The sequence below is a fragment of the Geospiza fortis genome, unplaced genomic scaffold (assembly GCF_000277835.1).
Source record: "Geospiza fortis unplaced genomic scaffold, GeoFor_1.0 scaffold102, whole genome shotgun sequence".
Classification (NCBI taxonomy): domain Eukaryota; kingdom Metazoa; phylum Chordata; class Aves; order Passeriformes; family Thraupidae; genus Geospiza; species Geospiza fortis.
Genome location: NW_005054373.1, coordinates 3,365,778 through 3,366,135, shown reverse-complemented (window position 1 = coordinate 3,366,135; position 358 = coordinate 3,365,778). Strand labels below are relative to the sequence as shown.

At 65.9% G+C, this 358-nt stretch overlaps 1 protein-coding gene across 1 annotated transcript in view; it reads right to left on the bottom strand.

The window, feature by feature from the left end:
• The window catches only part of ZFHX3 (zinc finger homeobox 3), a 123,685-nt gene that overhangs the window by 4,628 nt on the left and 118,699 nt on the right, over positions 1-358 (bottom strand). The window contains 1 exon segment of the mRNA XM_031060144.1: positions 7-358. This exon segment is cut by the window's right edge and continues 23 nt beyond it. Within this exon segment, the coding sequence (XP_030916004.1) occupies positions 7-358 (352 nt within the window).

Here is a 358-nt window from a genome sequence, read left to right as displayed (position 1 = left end):
TGTTGCTGTCGCTGCTGCTGCTGCAATGCCTCCTGCAGACTCTGCTGGTATTGCTGGTACTGCTGCAGCACTGAGCCAGGAGACAGCCCCAGCAGCGCCTGTGACAGTGCAGGGCTGTAGGGGAACAGCCCCTCCATCCCATACATGGGCTGCAGGTACCCGCTCTGCAGGGCGCCAGGGATCTGTGGGGCGTAGTACGGGGAAAAGCCGGGGACGAAGTAAGGAAGGAACTGGCTGGTCAGCAAGGTGGTGGATCCGGAATTGAGGGCGGCCTGCAGCGCCTGGAGCTGGGCGGGCTCCACCGCGTACTCCATGGTGGGCAGCGGGGCCGCCAGGGTGCCTGCCGGTGCCTCCCCCC